The sequence below is a fragment of the Malania oleifera genome, chromosome 8 (assembly GCF_029873635.1).
Source record: "Malania oleifera isolate guangnan ecotype guangnan chromosome 8, ASM2987363v1, whole genome shotgun sequence".
Lineage (NCBI taxonomy): Eukaryota > Viridiplantae > Streptophyta > Magnoliopsida > Santalales > Ximeniaceae > Malania > Malania oleifera.
The window spans coordinates 17,720,566-17,742,577 of NC_080424.1; the positions used below are offsets into that span (position 1 = coordinate 17,720,566).

At 36.6% G+C, this 22,012-nt stretch overlaps 1 protein-coding gene across 4 annotated transcripts in view; it reads left to right on the top strand.

Annotated features, from left to right (window-relative positions):
- Positions 1 to 21,134, top strand: part of LOC131162252 (protein PIGMENT DEFECTIVE 338, chloroplastic) — a 30,510-nt gene extending 9,376 nt beyond the window's left edge. For 2 of the 4 annotated variants that reach the window (XM_058118552.1, XM_058118555.1), the window contains 5 exons: positions 7,971 to 8,051; positions 8,176 to 8,273; positions 13,560 to 13,685; positions 20,517 to 20,565; positions 20,670 to 21,134. In XM_058118552.1, the coding sequence (XP_057974535.1) occupies positions 7,971 to 8,051; positions 8,176 to 8,273; positions 13,560 to 13,685; positions 20,517 to 20,565; positions 20,670 to 20,846 (531 nt within the window). In that variant the 3' untranslated portion in view covers positions 20,847 to 21,134. Of the gene's footprint in view, positions 1 to 7,970; positions 8,052 to 8,175; positions 8,274 to 13,559; positions 13,686 to 20,516 lie in introns of all 4 variants that reach the window. The other 2 variants (XM_058118551.1, XM_058118554.1) reach the window with 1 other exon arrangement.
- The last annotated feature ends 878 nt before the right edge of the window (positions 21,135 to 22,012 follow it).

Consider the following 22,012-nt stretch of genomic DNA (forward strand, 5'->3'; position numbering starts at 1 on the left):
AGGTCTTTACGTCTATTAAGTAACAACATATCATTGATATTTTAAGCTATTATCAATGAAAGTAATATAATATATTTTCTAAGATTTGATTGGGTTACTAACACGGAAACTTATAATATATACCAAGTACATAACAATGACCATATTACCCTAACTAGTTCACGCTTATTGACACAACAATAACATAATATCAATACTTAACAACTACGGTAACTAGTAACAGTCCCCATCAATTTGGAGCATCGATATCATATGCTACTAGCTAGGCACAAATGGCCTTAAACAGAGCAAACCCAACCTCTCCTTTCTAAAAAAATAAAAAATATAAAAAGAAATAAAGGCTTTAGTGAAATTCAGACTTCACATGAGTCGTCGTAATGAGCTTTTGTGCAAGTTTCTTTTGAGCAAAGCAACCATCAACTTCAATGTGTTTTTTTGCTAGAAGAATGCGTTGCAGGCAATATGAATACAAACTTGATCATATCACATACTCTGTTAGATTTCCACTTGCCTAAAAGCTTAAGATGCGAGGTTATGGGCCAACAATATATATCAAGCCTTAACACTCCTTTGCATGTGTAGCTCGACCGCACATGGAGGAGATAAGCAAACAATGATTAACACCCATATTGAGGACACAATAATTTTTTACAAACTTAAATTAAATGTGAGAAACAGGACTAGAACCCAAGACCTCTTAGCAACCATAGCTTGATACCATGTTAGATTGTGACTCTACCTAAAAGTTTAAGCTATTAGGTTCTGCCTTGTGGGCCAAAAATGTATATCAAGCCTTAACTAACGCCATAGGCTAACATGTTTAGTCAAATAAGCACACATGTAGAGTGAGCCAAGGCTTGATACCTTGGTTCAACATTCAACTGGGCCACCATAGTTTGTTTCGTACTTTTTTAGGGATACCAAGTTACCATCAACTGAAACACTATATCTAATTGTGGATCTTTTGTCGGAAGGTGACCTAGTCCAATATGCATTTGAATATTCCTGAGCATAAGTGTGACCCTAGTCCTAATATAAAGGACCTCTCCTAGGTACACTTTGAGGCATCTTAAGATACAAATGGCTGCATCAGAATGTTTTGTTCTCGGAGAATCAAGAAATTGGCTCATATCACTTGTTGTGATAGATATTTTGGGTCATGTGACTCTTAAGATAATTCAACTTCCCAACGAGTCTCCAATATCTTTCAGAATCAGCCATCAAACCACCCACATTTGGCACTAACTTGCTATGAGGATCCATGGGTGTTTCACACATGTTTGGATCCTAATGACTTGGTTTCACCTAAAAGGTCTAGGACATACTTTCTCTATGACCAAATGGTCCATATAAGATCTGGATAGTGGATCCTTTAATACCCAAGAAGTATTTTAATGGCCCTAAATCCTTGATTTGAAACTTAGTTTGTGGAAAATGCTTCAACCGCTGGATCAATTAGTAATCACAATATCATTGTATCATCCACATACACATTGAGCTGAATCCTACCAGAAGCAATATGACAAGTGATCTAAAGTACTAAGGCACTAAATTGACCAAACCACACTTTTGAGAGACTGAATGAGAACCATACAAGGATTTCTTGAGACGACACACTAATTGCCGTTCCCTATGAGCAACAAAGGCTGGTGGTTGTTCTATATAAATCTCCTCTTGAAGATCACCATATAGGAAGGCATTCTTCATATTTAACTGATGTAGTGACCAATAGTATGTGGTGGCTAGGGATATGAACAAATGAATTGAGGCAAGTTTGGCAATCGGGGAGAATGTGTGTTGGAATAATCCAAAGCATACGCCTAAGTGTATCTCTTCGCAACAAGGGTGCCTTCAAAGGAGCTACAAAACCATTTGGATTGACTTAACAAATGAATTGAGGCAACTTTGGCAATCAGGGAGAATGTGTGTTGGAATAATACAAACCATACACCTAAGTGTATCTCTTAGCAACAAGGAGGGCCTGAAAGGTGCTACAACACCATTTGGGTTGACTTTTATAACATACACCCACGACAACCAGCCATAGACCTAGGAGGAAAAGATATCTGTTCCCAAGTGTCATTCTCCTGTAACCATGCATCTGTGTTGTGCCATTTCTGTCATCCATCCATAATGGGATATAACTTTAGAAAGAGATTTTGGAAGAGCAACAGAAGATAGTGCTAACAAAACGAAAATATAAGGGTGACAAGAAATCATGGCAAACAAAGTTAGAGATTGGATGCTGGGTACAAGTACCTTTACCTTTCAAAAAAATGATAGGAACATCAACATTTTGGGAAATAGGATCATTAGATGAGGGAACTAGAGGTGTAAAGGTAGAAGCTGAAGGTGGCTCTCCTCCATTGAGTCGTCGTCTTGTGTACACGTGCAAATTAGGATGATCTAAGCGATGAGAAGGACTCATACTTGATGAAGATGCAGGGGGACTGCAAAGATAGTAGGTTAGGATCATCAAGATTAGCAAGACTAAGGAATCAGAATGATATGGTGTAGACTCAAAAAAAGGTGGCGTCAACACAAAGAATCAATGTAAAGTAGGGTTATAACATCTATATCCATTTTGAGTACAAGAGTAGTCTAGGAAAATACACTAACCCATTCCTAGACTTATCTGATGCACAAAGGACACAATAAAAAATACTAGGAGGAAGAGAGAACAAACGACCCTTTGATAAGATATCTGAATATGTAATTTTACCACCATGGATAGAGGATGACATTTTATTGATAAGAGAGTGAGTAGTGGGCACGACATCTCTCCAAAAAATTTTGAGGACAATCATTTGATACAATAGTGTAAATGAATTCGAGAATATGGCTGTTTTTTGCTCTGCAACTCCATTTTCTTGTGGAGTATGGGCACAAGATGACTCATGGATCATGCCAGAGTTAGCCATCTATGTGGTGAATTGGGTCTTGAACTGCTTATCACTACAAAATATCTTGACTGGTAGATCAAACTGAGTCTTTCTTTGAGAATAGAAGGCACAAAAGATATTAAACAACTCGATCTTTTGTTAAATACAACCAAGTCATTTTAGACTAGTCATCTACAAATGTAACTAAGTATAAGAACCTTAACTTTGATGTGAAATTATGGGGACCGAAAACATTGGAATGGACTAACATAAAAGGTCTGAGTGCCTATTTAATGTCTTGAGAAGCAAACATAACAAGATGGTGCTTTCCCAATTGTCAAGACTCACGTTTAAGATAAGGTACATAACTTAAAGTGGGAACTAACTGTTTTAACTTATCCAATGGAGTGATGGGTTTGATGTGGTGCAGCAGCAGTGTTGCTGGCAGTAAGAGGAGAGAGAGACTCAAAGTAGTATAGTCATCCAGCTTCATGCCCGGTGCCAATTGTCAATAACAACACAACTAGGAAACAAAATTTACAGAACTGTTTACCAACTTTTGTAATCTTACTAATAGATGTGAGACTGAAGAGGGATTTAGGAATGTACAAAACTGAAATGATAGAGAGATTGATGGAGTAGGATTTACTGTTCCTATCCCCTTGATTGGAGTAATGGACCTATCAACAAGGTAAGTTGAGGTAGATTTCTAGAACATTGCAGGAGAAAAGTTGTTACACTTGTCATATGCTTAGTGGAAGCAGAATCGATAACCCAATGACTATTGATAGAAATACGACACCTATACGGGCTGTAGGATTACCTTTTTGAGCAAAAGATGCAATTTAATGAGATGGTTGTTGGGATGCCTGATATCATAGGAACCTTGAATACTCATCCTTTCATATGGTTATAGTATGCTGACCACCTAGTTGAACAAGTGAGTGATGAGGGAAACATACTTTTGGGATTTGTAGATTCCATCCTAGCACTCACAAACGAGACCAAATGAACAGGGTCAATGATTGGAACAACCACGGACAAGGTGAACATCTGAAACAACAATGAAAGAGTGAAACAAGTTAGCATAAAACAGCCACGGCCCTCCCTAAGTAACTAACACACAACCCTAATGTACCAAACAACCAATAACAGAGTGCTATGAGTGGATGACCAAAACGGTTGGATCTTTTAACAAAAGACATGACCAATAACTTGTTATTATGGAGTAAGTATTTAAGGCATTTGGGAAGAAATCAGTGCAAAAAGACTCTCACAACACTCTCATGTGTTGGTGCGGAGTTGGAGCTGTCAGCCTTCAGTTCGCGCATGGCGGCACATAGGGCCTTTCTAGCTATAAAATTTGCAGGCTTATAGATCGACAGTTTCTGTGACTATATATTGGGTTTATTTTGCAAAATCGGAAGGGATTCTTGAGAATCCAATTTGGCAGTGACGTCCCAAAACTTTTCTGGCTGTGTTTCTCAGTGAACCATGGAGTTGTTTGTGGTCTTTGGTGGTGTCGATGATCCTCCTAATGTGGCAAGTTTGTGCAGGATTATGAGGTTTAGGGTTTGGTTTGATGGGGGCTATGCACTTAGTGTTTGGTGGGATCTTGTTTTGATACCATTTTGTAGAATTGTGTAAATTGGAAGATTCAATCACAATGAATAGGTCTCTCCCTCTATTAATTTATGCCAAGTGCATGACAATGGCCATATTATACTTACTAACACAGCAATAACACACAGTACACCTTTCTTAGAGTTCCTATGAGTGTAGCAGGGGCTTTGGAGAGGCTTGTGAGAGAGTTTTTATGGTCTAGTGTGTCATCTTGTTAGTTGGGATGTGATTATGAGACCTAAGTCAGGGTTCGATACTTGGTGATTTCATGTCAAAAAGCATCTCTTTAGTTAGGGAACTCTTATGGAGATCCCTTAGATGTTAATTCTCTTTGGCACAAGGTCATAAGAAGTAAGTGTGGAGTTTATTAGAAGGGATGGAGACTAGAGGTAGTGGCAATGTTTTTTATGCAAGCCCTTAGAAGTTCTTTTTTTCAAGTTGCTCATTTGTTCTTTTACTTGCTTCAAAGTGGATAATGATAATAAGATTTGATCATGGGAGGATCTTTTGGGTGAGAGAAGTCTTGTTGGAGGCTCTGATGTTTCTCTTTTTCAGATTATCATCCTTAAAAAAAAAAAAAAGCTTGAATAACATCATTTTTTTTTTCTTCGGAGAGGGGCTCTATTTTTTGCCATTTTTATTCTTTAAAGTCTTAATGGAAGAGAGGTTGACGAGCTTACTACTTTGCTGAGAGTTTTTAATTCTTTTGTTCCCTATGAGGTGCGATTTGAGGGTGTGGCTAGGGTGTTCATCACGTTTTTTTTTCTTCCTGTCATTCTTCTTTTATTTATTGAAGACTTCAACCTCTTGTTCTTTTCCTTTGGATAATGCCATTGGAAAGCTAATAGTCTTTTTAAGATTAGGGCATTCATTTGGACATTGTCTCTAAATAGGATTAATACAAATGACTTGTCACAGGTAAGAAGACCCTGTAAGGCCATTGGCCTAAATTTTTACATGATGTGCCTAGAGTCTAATGAGAATTATGCACATGTCTTTCTATACTGTTGGTGGCGAGACAACTTTGGACCACCACTTTCTCTACTTTTGGTTTAGTGTGGATAGGCTGGTGCTTGTTTTGGGGTATTTGGGGAAGCAAAAAGGGATGGCTAATGGACTAGTGCAGTGCATGATATAATTTGGATTTTGTGGGTTGAGAGAAATGTGATGATCTTCAATCTCAAAACAACACCTTCCCACTTTTTATGGGATAGATTTATTCTTTTGGGCACCTTCTTTGTGTATTTTTTTGGGGATCTCATTGTCTGATCTCCAAAGGGAATGGGAGCTGCACTTCTGTGATTGCTTTTAGCTGATTGCTAGAGGATGTCTTGTTCTGCACGGTTTGAAATTGTGTCTTGTTTTCTTTAATGGCTTCATTCCTATTAAAAATAGAAGCTAAGATTAAAGATACAGGAACTTACCCAGTGTTGGGTGCTGGGAGTTCATTCCTTGAATATTTGGATTTTTGTGGAATTGAACAAAACACAGTACAAAATTGTATTGAGTTTCGTACTAAATCATAAATCCAAATCCAAGGCCCAAAATCCATGCTCACAAACACAACTTAATGCTCAAATTCTGAATATTTATTTCGAGTGGGAGTTCTGAGCACGAGAGAATCACAACAGGAGTCGTATAAGTTATTCCAAAACACAAAGGAACTCAGAACTGCCTTCTATTCTTGTGGCCCTTCTGAAATGCAGTTCATGCTGTTATTGTTATAGAGGGAAAACAGACCTCGAACATGTAATTGACAGAGCCAAATAACAGAAGAGCCCTTGGCTACCATTATCATTTAATACCGGGAGAATTTGTCTATCATTTATTTATTTTTGGGTTTGGCTGTTACTCTTGCACCTACTTGCATGGAATATTTTTTTAATTCTTAATTTTTTTTTTCTTTTCCCGTCCCTATTAAGAATTTGTCATATAGTTATTCCATTTTACTTATTCCTAGTTGAATAAAATGATAAGGTAGCCTCAGTATTATTAAGTGAGACTCAGTTTTGTCATTTACTTATAATTAATAAATTAAAGATTTTTAGTCACTAATTTCATGCAATTTTGTTCGTCATCTAATTAAGTTTAATGATCTCAGTGGAACTTGCTGAGATGTACATATAATGCTGAGTTGGCACTACGTTGTATTGCCATTTTTTTGCTAGGAGCCTAGCCTTAAGAAAAGAAAAACAAGTTTTAGCTGTGAAGTGAGTGTGGCTTCTCATTGCTAGTAAAGGGGCACTCAAACATCTTACCAGCAAATAGTTCAATGTTCATGATGGTGGGATTCTGTCATACAATCATGAAATAAAGATGGATCCAAATGTTAGTGGTTGTAGCAAAAAATGTGAGTATTACTGGCTAGTGAAGAAGCACACTCACAATGTCTGGTTAGGGATTTCTAAACATGGGATAAGAAAGTTAAGGATTTTAATAAATGATCTGCCAATTTCGTGCATGGAGAGATGGGCTATGAAGGTGGGAATGGAGGAATCTACAGAACATTAAAATGTTCTGCCTCCTCTGCTTGAAAGAATAATAAATTTTTTATTCTAAAACTGAAAAAAAAAGAATACCGTTTTGGATCTGGGTTGAGTCTAGATTTGGATCCCGACCTGGTTCTGGTTCGGATTTGTGTGGAGTTTGGATTTGAGTTCAGGTCAAGGAGCATCGAGTTGAGCCAGATTGTGCACCATGGCAGTCGGGCACAAATTTAATTTAATGACATTAATTTGAATAATGTGCTTTAACCTAATTAATTGACATTTTTGATCAACCTGCATGCATGTGTTGGATTCTGAGCTGTCATCCCAGGCACCAGAATTCAAGTTTTAAAATGATGTCGGCTTAGCATAAAATGATTTAAAAAATTATATATACCTTAGCAAATTCATAAACACTGGTTATATTGCTTTGAACGATGACTTTAATTGCATTAAATTTACAGGTCTTTAATTCTAAAATTTTAAAAGTATACGGACTAAAATAAAATTTTATTAATAGTATGTGAACAAATTTATGATTTTATTCTTTCTGATTGATTTAGATATTGTTACAAATAAGCTTAAATTTTCAATATTTTTATTTTTGAATGACAAGAAACAAAGTTATATAATGTTATTTAGTAATATTAAAAAGCAAGAATTTGATGTATTTGAAAACTAGTTTCCATAGAAGGATCTGAAGAAGCCTTTCTTTTGGTAGTTGCATGGCTGCTCAGTTGGGTTATGCTGTCAATGGCCAAGCTATTATTTAAATCTTGGCCAGAGGTTAATTTAGTCAAAGCAAGGTCATTGTCTTGGTTATCCCCTTTGAGTCTTTGACCACTCTGATCATTTAGTCCTGTAATTTTCTTTCTTTCTTCTTTTCTCGTCTTTTCATTTCTTCTGCCTTTTTTTTTTTTTTGGAATTCACTTATGTTATAATCTTCTAATTTCTAAGATAGTTTGTTTCTTGATGCAGGTGGGACACAGAATGCATGTGAAGATTACTAGAATAGATGAACCTAATAATGATGTAATTCTCAGTGAGAAGGAAGCTTGGGTCAGTTGGTCATTTGGAATTTTTCTCTAAACTCTTTGGGTTTCTAGGTTGTTTCTCTATTTCCCATTTTTTGTTGAAGTGGGGAACAAAAGACCTACTGACTTTTACTATATTATTCTTGCAGGAGATTTTACACCTTCAGGAGGGGACACTTTTGGAAGGAACTGTTAGAAAAATTCTCCCTTTTGGAGCTGAGATAAGGATAGGGGAATCTAACAGAAGGTGAGGCATGATCTGCAATGTAATTTACTAACTTATCCTCCTACGTTGCATATATACTGTTTTTGTTTTTGACCTTGGATGCCAATGAAAAGGAGTCGGGGAAAAAAGGGAAGCTGTGAAAGTGTAGAATGAGCACAAATCAGAACAGCGAAACAAGGAAATTAATGAAACTGTTTCTTGGATTGAGATAGCATAAAAGTGATATAAAATGGAAAATCAAGAAGGAAATGTAATGCATTTTACAGGAATTGAAAAAACAAATCAGCATACAGAGCACTGACAAGAAATGCACAAGAATGGGTGATTTGTACCACCTTGAGAGCTTTTTATTCTCATCTACCATCACCTTTTATTTTCTCAGTGCTTGTGGGGATAGGTTGCCAAAAAAAAATAAAAATGAAGACTGTTCTGAGTTCTGGCAAAATTGAGAATGGTGAAAAAATTTAGTGTTAACCACGTATATTTACCATTTTACTCTTTGTACAACTTACCATAGTACCTATTTTATTTGGTAAAATTTTAGAATCATGACATAAGTGGTGTTTGATAGGTCTTTATCTAAATGGGACTGGTTCACTTAATTGGCTTCAAATTAAGAGGCTGGTGTTGTTTGTGAAAATGTCTACAGAGGCTCTGTTCCCTCTTTTTCTTGATAGGAAAGAAGACTTTATTGAGAGAAGGAAGTATATACAAGTAGGACCAGAAATCATCTGAGACAATACCAACCAAAAAAGAAAAAAAGTACAAAAGGGTCAAATTTACACTGCCAACGAATCAACTGAAAATCAAATAAACCAAATAACCTAAAAAAATCATATGAGAAGACCTTATAGTGATTAAAAAGATTATCTCATCTCCCAAACCAAATCAATGGATTTATGTCAATAATGGAAAATGCGAGTACGTCTCTTAAATCACCTATAGAATAGTGAAAAAAGTTCATACTGCCATCATCTTCTTGTTTCCTTTTGCCTCCCAAAACCTCTAGAAGAAGTCAACAAAAAAGCCTCCAAAGAGTTGGGACATACCCAATACTCACCAAATAAACCAAAGAGCTGGTTCTGTAGGCCCCAAGCAACGAAGCAGCGAAGAAACATATGAACATCACATGACAAAGCCTGTGAAGCCTTATTATGAGTGATCATCCATGCAAAGGCCTTAACCAAAAGGGAACCTTAGGGCCCATTTAGTTGTGAAAAATATTTTTCATTTTCTGTTTTAGTTTTCCAAAGAATTACAAGAAACTTAGCTAAGTTTTCAGGTTTACAACATTTGCATATAAGATCCAAAAAACAATAAAAAGCTGACACCATTTTGCTTGTGGAAATTGTTTTATTTTCCATTTTTCTATTTTTTAAACAGTTACAAAAATTCCACCTTGTTTTCCAATTTTCTATATTTGTATAGAAAAGTTGGAAAACATCTTTCTATTGTTTTCTACATTTCTAATTTCTATTTCATGTTTGGGAGCATGAAATTTCTATGTAAGTTTTGAATTTTTGTGGTTATGACAAAATATTGTATAAAATCGTATTGAGTTTCTTTCAAATCCGCGCAAATCTAAATCTAAGTCCCAAAATCCATGATTCCTTATATAATTTTTGGAAAAAATGAAAAACAAGTTGTCTTTTTTGTAGTTATTTTGAAATTTAGAAATAAAAATAAAAACTATTTTGCACGTTTAAACAAGATCTTTATTTTCTTCCTTTGAATATGAATTCGAAAAATTAAATAACGAGTGTCAAAGGGTCGCAAAGCTCCTTGCTTTGCGAGGTTAGAGGTAGGGTCATCATAGTGTACGCAACCTTACCCTGCTTTTAATTTTTTTTAATCTTGAAAAATTAAACAATAAACTGAAAAATTTGCATATATATATTTTTTGGAAAATTAGAAATTGGAAATGTTTTCCACAACTAAACAATCATTGGCTTTCCACAAAAAAATGGCAAGATAACCGGAATTAGAGGACCGAATCAAATAGAATAAAAATATTTACCGGAGGACACACTGCCTGAAGTCCAAATCACATAATCCCCTCCATAGGAAGGCTGAAAGAGTCCAACAAATGAAGAAGCATAGAAAGCTCCTAGGCTCCCTATTGTCAATATTTAAAAAAATGAAATTCCCTAGAAATATAACTATCATTGATGATCTGAAAATAAGTAATAGGAGCATTTGGGTACAAAGTAATGCATAAAAGAGGAGGAAAAGCATCAAAAGAACTATGCTCTCCCACTGAAATATCCTCCTATAAATAGAACCAAGAACCATCCCTTACTTTGTGCTTAATACAAGGAAAGAAAACGAGCAATATTTGCTAGATAAATTTCTGCATACTTTCATAAGTGAATAGATTTTCAAGAGTGACCCCCTTTTTCAGTTAGACAGAAATCTATTGCTTAAGAATGTTAGACTACCAGTTCACCTAAAATCTTAAGATAACAGTTGTGGGCTAACAATGTATATCAAGCCTTAATAGAGAACAATGGTGTGAGGATGGAGATTGAGGCTAGTTCTCAAGGAAATATTAGTTCGACTAAAGTAAATTAAACAAAGTGATTGATTTTAGAACAATTAGAAATTAAAATAAATTGTTACTATTTATTTAGTATTATTAATGTTAGTAAGGGTATTATGGTCATTGTGATGTACTTGACATATTTTATTACCTATCGTTGTGATTAGATCTTCAATTTACCCAATACTTCAACATGGCATCAAAGCAAGATTTGACCTAAACCCTAATTGCATAAACACCACCAATTCAAACCTAAACCTAATAATCATACACAAACCTGTTTCTACTGGACGATCATCCGCACATTAGAGATTAGAAACAGGTACTAAAGTTTTCGGAAAACACAACAGTCGCCAGAAATTCCTAGACGGTGCTGCCCTTTCAAATCCTCAGGAACACCTTTGAATAACCAACCCCATATATAGCCATAGAAATCTAGGGGGTGATGAAGTTTCATCGCTATCGGAAGCCCCATGCGTGGCGCGTGAAAGGTTGTTTAGATATGTTTTTTGCTTTGATTTCTTGCAGAATGTCTTAACCCCTTGTTTGGTTTGCGGAATGAAATTGAAGCAGAAAAGGAATCAAGGGAGGAATGGAATCAAGGTAGGAATGGTGATGTTGATGTGTTTGAGATGGTGGTGATACAAGAAATAAACGTTATCTTGCCATAATACCTTTTCATGGCTTTAGAAAAACATGAACATTTTTCTTTTCGAAATGTATTTTAAAATATATAAAGAAGTGTGATTTTTTTGCCTATCTTGTCTTATTTTATGTTTTTTTTTTAATTATAAAGATAACAAAATAAATTTAATAATGAGGAAAAAGAGAAACTATGGTCATCACAAGGACGAGAAGTCCTCACACAAACAGCCAAAATAAATCAGGAAAAAAAATGAAAGGGAAAACCTAACACACTCAAGACAAAAAACCCCTTCCAGTCATAGTTAACTGAGCATTTTGATTTAGCTAACTAACATCGACCTTTTGTTGCCTTACTTCCATCTTGTCCATCAGTTATTGAGCTTCCGTCCTTTCTACTAATTTCCTTCACAGTTGATGCTGTGGTTGGCAAAATACCATCTTGTTTATTATCATTCACTTTATTTTACCCAACCCCTCATCTCCAAGGAGGAATACCTTCTAGACCTTCTGACTTGGTTGGAGACACCTAGGAAATTTCACCCAATACATCCAATGGATCTGAACTGTACCCAGGGTAACAAGCCACTGTGACAAGCAGACTGACTAATTTAATTACAGTTGTCATTAGAAGCATCACCTCAATTATTTTTAAGTTCTATCTGCTCCTTACCCTATGCTTCTCATTTGACAACTTTCACCTCCATTGGAAGCTACATCTTTGTCCCTCTCTATAGACTCAGTTGTTCTCGCATCAGAATTATTCTCTCCTGAAGCACGTTTTGCATCTCAGTGCCCACTTGTACAAGTGCTCTGCAATTATAGGCACCCTAAACCAATTCTTTAAACACCTAAAACATTCGCCATGCCTACCTACAATTCTTTAATCTCTTTATCCACACAACTGCATTGTCAATGGATTTGCAATTACAATCCAGCTGCTATAGACACTGACTGTGGCTGCTGAGTCTCGGCCAAGCCCAAAAAAATGATCTTCTGTTAAGAGGAGGTCCATTTGAAGATTCCACGTGCTCTTTGCCCTTCGCACACTATGTCGTGAGCCCATCAGTGACTTGCCCCTACTCCTTCCTTTCCTTCAGAGCCTTGCAAACCTGAAAGTCCCGTCCACAACTGCTACTCCTTAATCCCACACCAGCTACTTTTTTTAGGCCTTTTATCTTTGAATTTGCAGATGGCTCAAATCCATAATCACCCGAACACCTAAACCATCTTTTACTATCCATGCCCAACAGGACCTGTCACTGGTTGAAAATGGCCTAACCATACCTGAGCCTGCACAGAACTTCTCCTTCCTTCTACCCTGCAGAACTGTGAATCTTAAATTCTCCTTCACCACCACCTCTTCCTTTCTGCCCTGTCAGGCACCAGAACCTGTACTACCTGAGAAGTTGATTCCTGGAAGAAGCCATTTTCCCACCTGAAGTATGGACCTCCTTCCCCAAATTTTGTTTGTTTGCTTGCCTTTTTATTGTTATTTTTAAAATTTCATCTTTAGAAGTCAGAAAATCTCCAAGATCCTTTCAAAAGATGCTTTATTTAGTAAGCATTATACCTCAAATTAGATGTGGCAGTAGGGGAGAAACATGAGGGAGGAAGAGGTTTAAAATTGCTTAAAGAGAAAAAGTGCTTGAAAGTTTGGCTGCAAAGAAATCCTCATGAAGCTTTATTTAAGCTGGTCCTGTCTTAGTTAAAATGAATAATAAAAAATCTGAACACAAATTGAAGAATGTTTTTATCAGGGCTTCTTTTTTCCTTCTTTTATATTTTATATTGAATGCTAGTAAAATTATGAAGAAGAATTTCAAAATACTAAAATCTGGACCTTATTTGCGGAAGTTAGAAGAAATAATTACAAGGTATATGAAATATCTATTTGGCCTTTGATAGTGAACAACATCCTGTGAAGTCTTCTTTCCAAATTAAACTGGAAGATATACCCAAATTTCTCTCTAGTTAAAGCTGTAATCCCCTCACTTCTATTATTTTGCATCAAATTGCATATATTTAGACATTGCAGGTTGGCTGTTTATGTTAAATTTATCTTGATCATTTATTTAGCTGGGCACTGGTGAGGAAATGACGTATATCTTTTGAACATCTTTCAGTGGGCTGCTGCATCTCAGAAACATCACTCGGGGTAAAATTACTTCTGTTGGTGGCTTGCTAACAGTTGGTGAGAAGATTAAAGTTCTGGTAGTGAGTTCTACAGTTCCTGGAAAAATATCTCTTAGGTAAGCTTGAATGAAACGCTTGGTCTTGAACGTTCAGGGAATGGATATTTGATTAATGAAAATCACTCTGCTTTGTATGTTGTCTAGGTTCTATTTGAAGGTAATTTTTCGGGCAAAATACATTAATGTTTTTTGAGTTCCATTGAAAAAGATAGAAACCTCCCTTGATATTTGAAAAATTACACCCACTTCCCTTGAGGTATAATTTTGTTGGTACTTACTGGTTATTATCCTTCCATCATTTGACTATAGGTGGATTAGGGACGCAATATGATATCATCATCATTGTCTGCTTTTTTAACATACCTCCCTATGCAAGTTAATAACATTTTATGTAACTAGCCCTCATCTCATTGGTGAGGGAGAAAATGAAGCTTTAGAGTTTTGTGCACTGTGGTGTTGTGCTTAATGGACTGGATGGAGACCCCAAAGGAGCAATCTCCCCCTCACTTCTAACGAGGCTAGATGCCAACGGTTTTTTGGACCATTAATTACTCTGATAACAATGAATATGAGGTACATTTAATGAGATCTTAAATAATAATATCTGCACATATTTCTTGGATGTGAGACAGCATAATGCCAAGTGGCTGCCTGCCCATGAATCTAAATCATATGAATTTTGACCAATTTCCCTTTGCCCATCAGTCTTTGCTGGCGACCTGGTTGGCCTTCACGAAGGAATGGAACTGGAGAAGCCCACTTGTTCATGACGATGATTCTACTTCATTATGCTGAGGACTGTGATTATTCAATCAGCTGATCAAAATTTTCATGCATCTGAATTTCGTCCCTGAAATTTTCCAAAAAAAGAAACAGATTTTCTATTTACATTCTATAGCAATTCTCTCCAACCAAGTAGCCAATGAATAAGTTGGGCGGCTGATGTTGGGTGTTCTAGAGTCATATTTGGAGTGGATTTTCTATTTCTTTTGTTGTGCAGTTGTGTTCTAGGTTGGATAATAAAGAGTTTTGCATGGCAATGGCTGGGAGCTTGGTGAATTGAGGGCTATGGTGAGCCACTGCAAAAACAGAGGTGTTATTGCCAGAATGGGTTTAGTTGAGTGATCGGATCTAGAGAAGAGAAGAGAATGTAGAATTGGTGCTGGCAATTCATTGGTGTTGTTGCAGCCTTATGATCTCTCACACCCTTTTGACACGTTCTCTCTTTCTCTCTCTCTCTCTCTCTCTCTCTCTCTCTCTCTCTCTCTATATCAAAATTTTCATGCATCTGAATTTCATCCCTGAAATTTTCCAAAAAAAGAAACAGATTTTCTATTTATATTCTATAGCAATTCTCTCCAACCAAGTAGCCAATGAATAAGTTGGGTGGCTGATGTTGGGTGTTCTAGAGTCATATTTGGAGTGGATTTTCTATTTCTTTTGTTGTGCAGTTGTGTTCTAGGTAGGATAATAAAGAGTTTTGCATGGCAATGGCTGGGAGCTTGGTGAATTGAGGGCTATGGTGAGCCACTGCAAAAACAGAGGTGTTATTGCCAGAATGGGTTTACTTGAGTGATCGGATCTAGAGAAGAGAAGAGAATGTAGAATTGGTGCTGGCAATTCATTGGTGTTGTTGCAGCCTTATGATCTCTCACACCCTTTTGACACGTTCTCTCTCTCTCTCTCTCTCTATATATATATATATATATATATATATATATGACATAGGCAAAAAGAATTCCATTGAATAAAATTGAAAGCGAATCCCTCAAAAATCACAAAGGCATGTGCCCAAAAAGAAACAAGAAAGTTAACTTTGTCCCACGCTGCGGCCAGGGTGGTGGTGGTGTTGTTGGACTTGTCTGAGCCTAAAAATTTCTCATGCTCCTCTCAAGCCATGAAGTGCAAAAAATAGCATATACCATAACGTCCATAAAGTCGTCCTTTTTATACTTCCCCTAATCTCACTAGCAGAAATCATTCACATTTTGAGGAGCCACCCATGCTTCATAGAGCAAGAGAAAAGAGTATTATATATATATGGCATAGGAAAAAGAATTCCATTGAATAAAACTGAACTACAATAAGTGGAGGACAAGGCATCCTCCAAAAATCAGCTAGCTACAATAATGTTGTCATCTAATCCCTATGAAGATTGTGCAGCGAAATCCCTCAAAAATCACAAAGGCATGCGCCCAAAAAGAAACAAGAAAGTTTACTTTGTCCCACGCCGCGGCCAGGGTGATGGTGGTGGTGTTGGATTTGTCAGAGCCTAAAAATTTCTCATGCTCCTCTCAAGCCATAAAGTGCAAAAAATAGCATATACCATAGCGTCCATAAATCCCTCCTTTTTATACTTCCTCTAATCTAGCTAGTAGAAATCATTCACATTTTGGGGAGCTACCCATGCTTTATAGAGCAAGAGAAAAAGCATTAGAAAGTTGACTCTCCACTCAACATACAAATATCTGGGTTGTTGGCGTTATAGGGCCATCTTACTTGTTAGTTGTAAAAAGTTATTTGTATTGGTCCTATTAAGAGTCAAGGTCCAGATGAAAACCCGGATCCTAAGAGTAACCTTAGCCTTTCAAACGACATGATACAACAGAAAAGAACTTGGGGTTGAAGGTCGAAGGTACTTGAAGAATTCCCTAACCAAACCCAAAGATATCCCCTCATTTTGGGAAACACAAGAATTCAACATACTCAGTAAAGTAGTGAGCTCATCAACCTCTCTTTCTTTGAGACTTCTAAATAAGTGGAAATTCCAAGAAAGAAAACCTCTTACGAAGAGAGAGAAGTTGTAACTGGTGCATTGTGAACATTGGATAAAAAGACGAGGCATCAAAAGCTCCAATGAACCTCTCCCACCCAAAATCCTCTCAAGATTGAATCCTATTATCGTTACCTGCTTTGAACCAAGTAGGAAGAAAGAACAAGCAAGCAACCTGGGAAACAAACTTCCAAGGACTTGCATAAGGATCATTGCCACTTCCCCCGATATCCCATCCATTTTGATGAACTCCATTCTTGCCTCTAATTACGTTGTGCCATAGGGAATGAACCTCCAAGGGAAACCTCTATAACCATTGTCCAATGAAAGAGATGTGTTTAGATACCACGTTGCCGAGCCCCAAACAACCTTTAGACTTGGGTCTTCTATTGCATGCCAGCTAACAAGATGATCCTTTTTATTCTCCTAGTACCGGATCAAAGGAAATCTTTCATAAGCCTCTTCATAACCTTGGCTACACTTGTGGGAACCCCAGGAGTGATAAAAAATATATGGGATGTTAGAAAGAGAAGCACTAATGAGAGTCACATGAATACCTCCTCTCCAACATCCTAACACTCTCTCAACTATATGGTCCCAAAAAGAAGCAGTCACATGAATACCACCTCTCCAACATCCTAACACTCTCTCAATTATATGGTCCCAAAAAGAAGCAGACATAAGGTTACCACCTAAAGGAAGACCATAGGACTAAGCCAAGCCAGAGAAATACATCAAGTTAAACCCTTGAATTTCTCTTAAGTCGGTATGATCCAAACTAATGTTGGTCACTCCACTCATGGACATGTTGATCTTCAATTTGAAATCTTCTCGAAAGTTGTTGACAAATTAAGGCTATTTTGGAATTTGCTAGTGGTGCCCTGTATATGGTATCATTGGCAAATTGAAGGCGGGACACCTTCACCTCCTCCCTTCCAAAAAATAAGCCCGTGATCACCCTTAAACCCGAGATGCCTTAAACCACTCCCTAGGATGTCCATCACAACCACGAACATATTTGTTGAACTCAAACGCCCTTTATCCATTTTCTCCACACTGGCCCGAAATTCTTATTAACCATCATTGTGTCGAAAGCCTCAACTCACAATGTCCTATTTTTTTGTTTGTATGTTTGTTTTCGTATTTTTTGTTTTTTGTTTTTGTTTTTGTTTTTGTGAACACCCTTCCTGCCCCCTCCCACTTTTTTTTTGTTTTTTTAAACATCCTCAACCACCTCATTAGCTGCCAAAACAGCATCTAAAATTTGTCTATCTTTAATAAAGCAGATTTAGTGAAAGCCATTCCTACAAAACCTCTCTAAGCTTGTTGGACAAGACCTTAGTTGAAACCTTATAAAGACTAGTCACTAGACTAAGTGACCCCTCCTTAGGAATTAGGGCTATTGAGGCAGAATTCATGCTATTTCCGCCATCTCATTATGGTGAAATTCCCCAAAAAACCTCAACAATATCCTCTTTGAGCTGCAGAACTTCTCAATGTAAAACCATTAGGACCTGAAGTTTTATCCCTATACATTACTGCCTTCTTGACTTATTGTACATTAAAGGGCCTCTCTAACCAAAAAGAGTATTCACACAAATGCGACTTCCAGTCTAGTCCCTCAAACATCAACCTACAACGACAATCCTTTGGGTTGTCCAGTATTTTCCATTGAGCCACCGACTCTTGTGAGAGTTCAAATGGATTGCACTTGAGAAGAATAAGGGCTAAGAACTCTTTAGTGAAATAATTGAACTGAATAAATTTATTAATTCAGATCGAATAACTGATTAATTTGGTTTGGTTTGGTAGACAATATTTTAATTTTTGATTTTCAATTATTTGTTTGGTTAATAGTCAGCCTAACTAAAATGTTATGGGCACTCACTTGTTGGGCTTTTGTGGAGCCTAGTTGCGTTAAATTTGGATGATGACCCGGACCTTTCTTTAATGAGAGATTTCTATCCTAAGGCTTAGTCCATGGAGCGAAGGATTGGGCCGTGGCCCAAGCCATACTCATGGGGGTTCGCGGGAAAATTTTTTGGGCCCATTTTGTAGCCCATTCGGAACCCTGTGTGCAACATATAAAATGATTGTTTTTGGGTGATTAGGATAAACGGTCACACTTCGCGAGAGAAAGAGCATTGTACCGCCGCACTCTCTGTATTTTTCTTCCTGATAATAGTGAAATCTCTGCAACTCCGTGGACGTAGGCAAAATTGCCAAACCACGTAAATACTGTCTTGTGCGTGTGATTGATTTTTCTTTGACGTGTATTCTTTCTCTATTTTGTTTCTCACAGGTTTTGGGAATTTGTTGTTAATTCCCAACATCACTCTTATAATATTTATATAAAATTTATCAATTTTATTCAAATTAATTCTCATTTTATTTATTTATATTTGCTGTTCCCTTATTTTGTTAATGTTATTAATTACTTTTTAGTTATTTTGGTTGGGTGAAGAAAAGTGTTGGGGTGTGGGGCTATAAATTTCATACCCCTCATCTTCCCTTTTACTTCGCTATACATGGCCAAGGGCTCATGGTTCACTTATGGGCCTCCAAAAATCCCTTTACCCTCCTTGCGAAATAAAGTTTGGCCTACTGCAGCCAATTCTTGAATGATTAAAAGCTTTTTGTTGGCATTCATTAGTTGAAGTCATTGCAAACAAAATTTTGATTAGTTGAAGATAGGTTTGAAGGGACTTGCGGAATAGCCCTAAGATCCGGTTGTAATGTATATGGATAACAAAAAAATAAATTGATTATGCAAACCCCAATTACGTGATTAGGATTATATCTGCGAGATTTGTCTAGTTTGATCCTGAATCGCAAGTACGAAAACGAGCTCTTGAAGACGACCAGGTCTCTTCTACTATATTCCTTGAACATGCTTTGCTCTTGAGAGAATAGGCTCGTAAGCGGCTGTTAGGGTTTTCTTCTCTCACGAAAATGTCTGCCTCTGTGAGAGTTCGCTTGTCTCTCCCTAACTGCTGAATTGAGTGTGTGTATATAGGTTATAACAGGCACCTTTGGGCAAATATGACTAGGGCTTCCCACGTAATTAAGAATTCCTAATCTGACCCGAATTCATCCTTAATTACGTTAATTATAATTCAATGCACACAAAGTGTACTAGCACAAGGAGTTAGAACTGTACCTTCCCAATAGTCAAGACAGACCTATTAAAATCTTGTGCTACAGTCCTACCAATGGTGTGTCCAATTTCATTTAAGTCTGTGAATAATAAACTTATATTCTATAAGAACCGATGATCTAATCTTCTGTATATAATCTGTACTCTACACACTAGATCACCTATTATATAGAATAAAAGACACACATGCATAATCATTAAATAAATAATGTTAGACAAATATTACTCACAAAGATTCTCATTAAAATGGAATAATTGAAGTTATTAATAAATACTAAAACCGATTACATAAAGCATGTCTTTCAGTATAAATTCCTAACAAGGTTAATATACTTGTTTTCAGCTGGGTTCAGTTGATGAACATTACTAATTGAAATTTTTGGTTAATTCAGAAACTTAAAATGAAACAACCATTTTACCATCCTAACCAAATGCTCACCTCTTGATGTGAGTGTGGTGGGTGAGGAACTGAGAAAACTTTCCCCATTTGGCCAAGGAAATAGGAAAAATGGGTCGCTGTGCTGATTGGATTGACTGGGTGAGAATTGTTTTGTAAGTGCATCCATGGTTGCAACAAGAACAAGAAGAGAAAAAAATTGTCAGAAAAAAGTCAGTTAACTTTGTTTACTTATTGTACCAGATGAGAGGCGAGAAAAATTTTCAAATGTCATGGGAAAGTTTGTTTTTCTAACTAAATTTAGAAGTATATGATCTGAACAGCCTCTTGAATATGGAACTCTGCACTAGTCATTAAGAAAATTTTGAGTCATATGAAACTTATTTTAGTACTAGTGAAGGGAATTAAATGTGGGCCATCTACCTGATGGTGTTACTCGAATATGGAGTAGAAGATTCTAGTTATTATTACTAGAATCCCACACCTACCCCTCGTTTGAAGTAATAATTTGTCACTCATACAATTTTTACTAATGATCATTTTTGGTTTCATGGGTTGCAGTACTGCTGAGCTTGAAAGTGAGCCTGGCCTATTTCTATCAAACAAAGAGGTGCTTACCCTTCTGCAAGATGCCTTACTGGCTTACTATCACTCTAGTTTTGAGTTGTCAATACTTGTCCTGTACTCAACTAAACAAAACTTTACTGTGGGCAGAGAGTATTTTCTGATGCTGAACGTATGGCAAAGAAGTACAAGCAAACACTGCCAGCCCTTGCGGCGACTCGTGTGTTAGAACCTCTTTCAACCGAACTTCCATCCTTCGACAGTGAAGCAAATTTGTATTCAAATTGGAGATGGTTCAAATTCGAGAGGCATAGTTCATCAGATTGATTTGTATGGTTTCTCTTTGATATTATAATGTTCAGAAAGGGAGGACTAGGAAGTGGCAAGGCTATTATAATTCCTACCTCTTTAAGGTAGTGGTGCCTTGACATGGAGAGAAAAGCCAGCGAATGCAAAATATCATAAATCATTGGAAATGAAATATTTTTTTCCTTCCTTTTCCCCCTTTAGTTCATAATGCGTATTGAGCCTCGTGTAAAATTTTCCTAAACAGGGCTTTCGATGATCACAGCCCAAACCTGATTTTCCTTCAAATCGAGTATATTCTTGTCTGTATTCGTAGTTTGTCTAGTCCTACTGAATGTCTGAATCCATAAAATATTTTATGGTTTTGAACCTTTTTCTAGCTCTTTTTCCCCAATGAAATGTGGGTGTTGTGCTGCCAAATCCCAACCTTAAAAATTATAAATATTCAAGGGTAACTCATGATTAAAAAAAAGTGTATCTTTTCTATTTTAATTTTATACACTTAGAACTTGTAACTGATTGAATACTTACAATCATATTCCAATGCTGTTTACAGATGTTCAAGATTAAAATTTGAAAATTTGAATTTCATAATCGAGGTGAGGCCAGATAGGTCATATTGAGATTGTAGGTGCAGTTTTTTAGTGGGATAAATGAAATAAGCTTTCAATTCCAAAAACACCCACATGTTAATAAGGTCTCTTACATGGAGAGATCATTAGAAGGGAAAAATTGGTGGGTGGGCAACAGTGTAGATGCTTAGGTTGACAACTTACATGAATTGACAGATGTTGGAAAAAATGTCTCCTAATTTCATGGTCTAATTAGTCACTATTAAGCAGATGTTGAAATTGAATTGCACACATAATGAGATTATTGCATTTATTTGTTATACAAATGATTGATGGATAATTTTAAATTTAATATCCGAAATCTATGCTTACTTGGGCAAGTTTTTTTTTTCTTTTTTAAACATGTAATTCTTAGCCTTCTAGGTATTGTGTTTAAGCTAGCTTGCTAACTTGGTGTGCTGTTCTCCATTTCAACGTCACTGTTAGTGTTTAAAAGAAGTTTTAATAATTAATATGTAGGACACCTGTTAGTGAGTTTTTTTTTTCATTCTCAATATAGTAACTAAAATTCTGGTTGGTCACTACCTGTCTTCGTTTGATTCATGGGCTTTTACT